This window comes from Gracilinanus agilis, unplaced genomic scaffold (genome assembly GCF_016433145.1).
Source record: "Gracilinanus agilis isolate LMUSP501 unplaced genomic scaffold, AgileGrace unplaced_scaffold36690, whole genome shotgun sequence".
NCBI classification, from domain to species: Eukaryota; Metazoa; Chordata; class Mammalia; order Didelphimorphia; family Didelphidae; genus Gracilinanus; species Gracilinanus agilis.
In genome coordinates, this window is record NW_025369901.1 from 1 (window position 1) to 2051 (window position 2051).

At 36.7% G+C, this 2051-nt stretch overlaps 1 protein-coding gene across 1 annotated transcript in view; it reads left to right on the plus strand.

The window, feature by feature from the left end:
* Positions 1-1761: 1761 nt before the first annotated feature.
* CMKLR2 (chemerin chemokine-like receptor 2) overlaps positions 1762-2051 on the plus strand; it is a gene marked incomplete at its 5' end in the record, with an annotated part of 1757 nt that continues 1467 nt past the window's right edge. Inside the window, one exon of the mRNA XM_044683859.1 lies at positions 1762-1884. Within this exon, the coding sequence (XP_044539794.1) occupies positions 1762-1884 (123 nt within the window). The remainder of the gene's footprint in view (positions 1885-2051) is intronic.

A 2051-nucleotide genomic window follows, 5' to 3' on the forward strand; every position in this document is an offset into this window, starting at 1 on the left:
GAAGGAAAGGGAGAGAGGGGGAGCTAGGTAAGGAAAAAGGCAAAGAGAAGATGAAAGAGAAAAAAGAAAGGAAAAGAGAAAGAAAAAAGAAGGCAATTAGAAAGAGAAAGAAAGATTGTGACTATATAAATAAAATCTGAATTTCTGATTTACCTTTAATTTTTAATTTCTATATAATCTGTGTGGATTTTGTAAGATGCAGAAACTTTATTATACAAGCATGACAAGCACATTTTTGGAATGTAGACTATGCCTAAATAGCATAACTTCAGGGGATTAAAATAAATCTTAAGAATTTTTTTTCTGAATAACAAATATCTCACTACATGCTTCAGTCTGACCTCTGAAAAATCTAATTATAAGTAAATGTAATTATTCACTGATCTGATTATTATTATAGTCTTGACTTTGCAGATTTGTAATCATTTGCCCATTCTTTTGGCAATATCTTACAGCTCATGTGCTCTCTGGGATGCTTGCTCAGAAGGCAATCTATAAGCATTATATCTATGAATAAAAATAGATCAGAAATTAATTGGTTCAGAGTAGTAAAGGGCATTTTATTCCAAAATGAAATAGTACCATTGGGAGAGCTAGGTAAATGGAACATTGAATCATTTCACAATTTTTTTAGGCCCACAGCACATGGGTCTCTGGGAAGTAGGCCTCTTCAAATCCTTCAGGTCAGACCACCAACTTGGAGGGATTGTTCTAAGAATTTCTTTCAGACCAGACAATTTTCTAATAGATTTGGACAACTGTGGTCTGGGAGGGAGGGTGGAGGGGAGAGGAAAAGAGAAAGAAAGATAGATAGAATCATGAAATATCCATATTGATAAAAAGAAGAAATTATATATGCAAAAATATTCAATGTTTTAGAGATCTTAATGGGAAAAAAAAACAGACAGGAGGCAATCTCAAAAAGGAAAAGAAGGAACTGTTGTCTTAACAAAGGGGAAATGGGGGGAGAGATTTTTAGAGAGGGAAACTAAACTGTGAAGTTTACATTATTAGATTTCAAAGAAAAATAAAATGCTTCCCACTCTTTCTAAATGTTCTCGGTTTTGATTTTGCAAAAAAAGTGTTGAACACATTTATTTTAAGGTAAAAATAAAAGCTAATTTCATGCTAAAAAAATCATCTATGTCAGAATTTATTATCGAAGGCACAAAAAAAAATACTTTTTTTTCTTTGCCATCAGACATGCCAGAGAGAGTCAAACTGTACTTCTTCCTTTTACCTCCCAACTGGAGGCTCTGCCAAGTCTCCAGAAAATTTGTGTGCCCAGGTACTTGCTGCCAAGAAGATAAACAATAACAGATAAATAATCAACAAAAAGATCTTTGAGATTTAAAACAGGCTGCCATCCTAGTTTTGATTGGGTCTATTTAGGTCAAATGCTTTATTTGAGAAATACACATTCCATCCCACTCCACAGAAAAGAAAGAATGAATTTGTTCCAAATCCCAAAAGGAGGCAGCAAGAAGTGAAGACCCTTTAGGGGTGTCTCATCTTCCTATATGCCCTGGGGTGAGGAAGAAGTAATTTTAACACTAAAAGCATAACCATTTCTGGTGAACCTTAGAAAGAGCTTTGACCAAAGACAACTAGGAAGCCTGGGGAAATAATGGCAGAAAAGAGGTTGGGATCAAATATGGCTGTAGAAAAAGAGCTTCTAAGACTGACTTTGTGGAGAGGCAGTTAAAGATGGCCTCAGCAACTACTGACTGCTGAAGAGTTAAGAATTTCTAAGATTGACAGCTGTGGAGATGGGGTTTGGGAAGGACCCGCTGCAGAGGCAGTTCCTCAGATAAACCTCTTTGGACACACAAATTCAGTTAGAGAGAAAGCTGCCCTTGAGAGCCATTCCAGTAACAATGCGAAGTAGGTCTCCCTCTAGCGTCCTCAGCATGGAAGTCATCCCAACTTGGGTCCTCCAGGTCTACCATGATGAAAAATATCCTTTCGTTTGTACTCGTTATCAAAGAAAGTTTCTCAGTCTCTCTCTCTCTCTCTCTCTCTCTCTCTCTCTCTCTCTCTCTCTCTCTCTC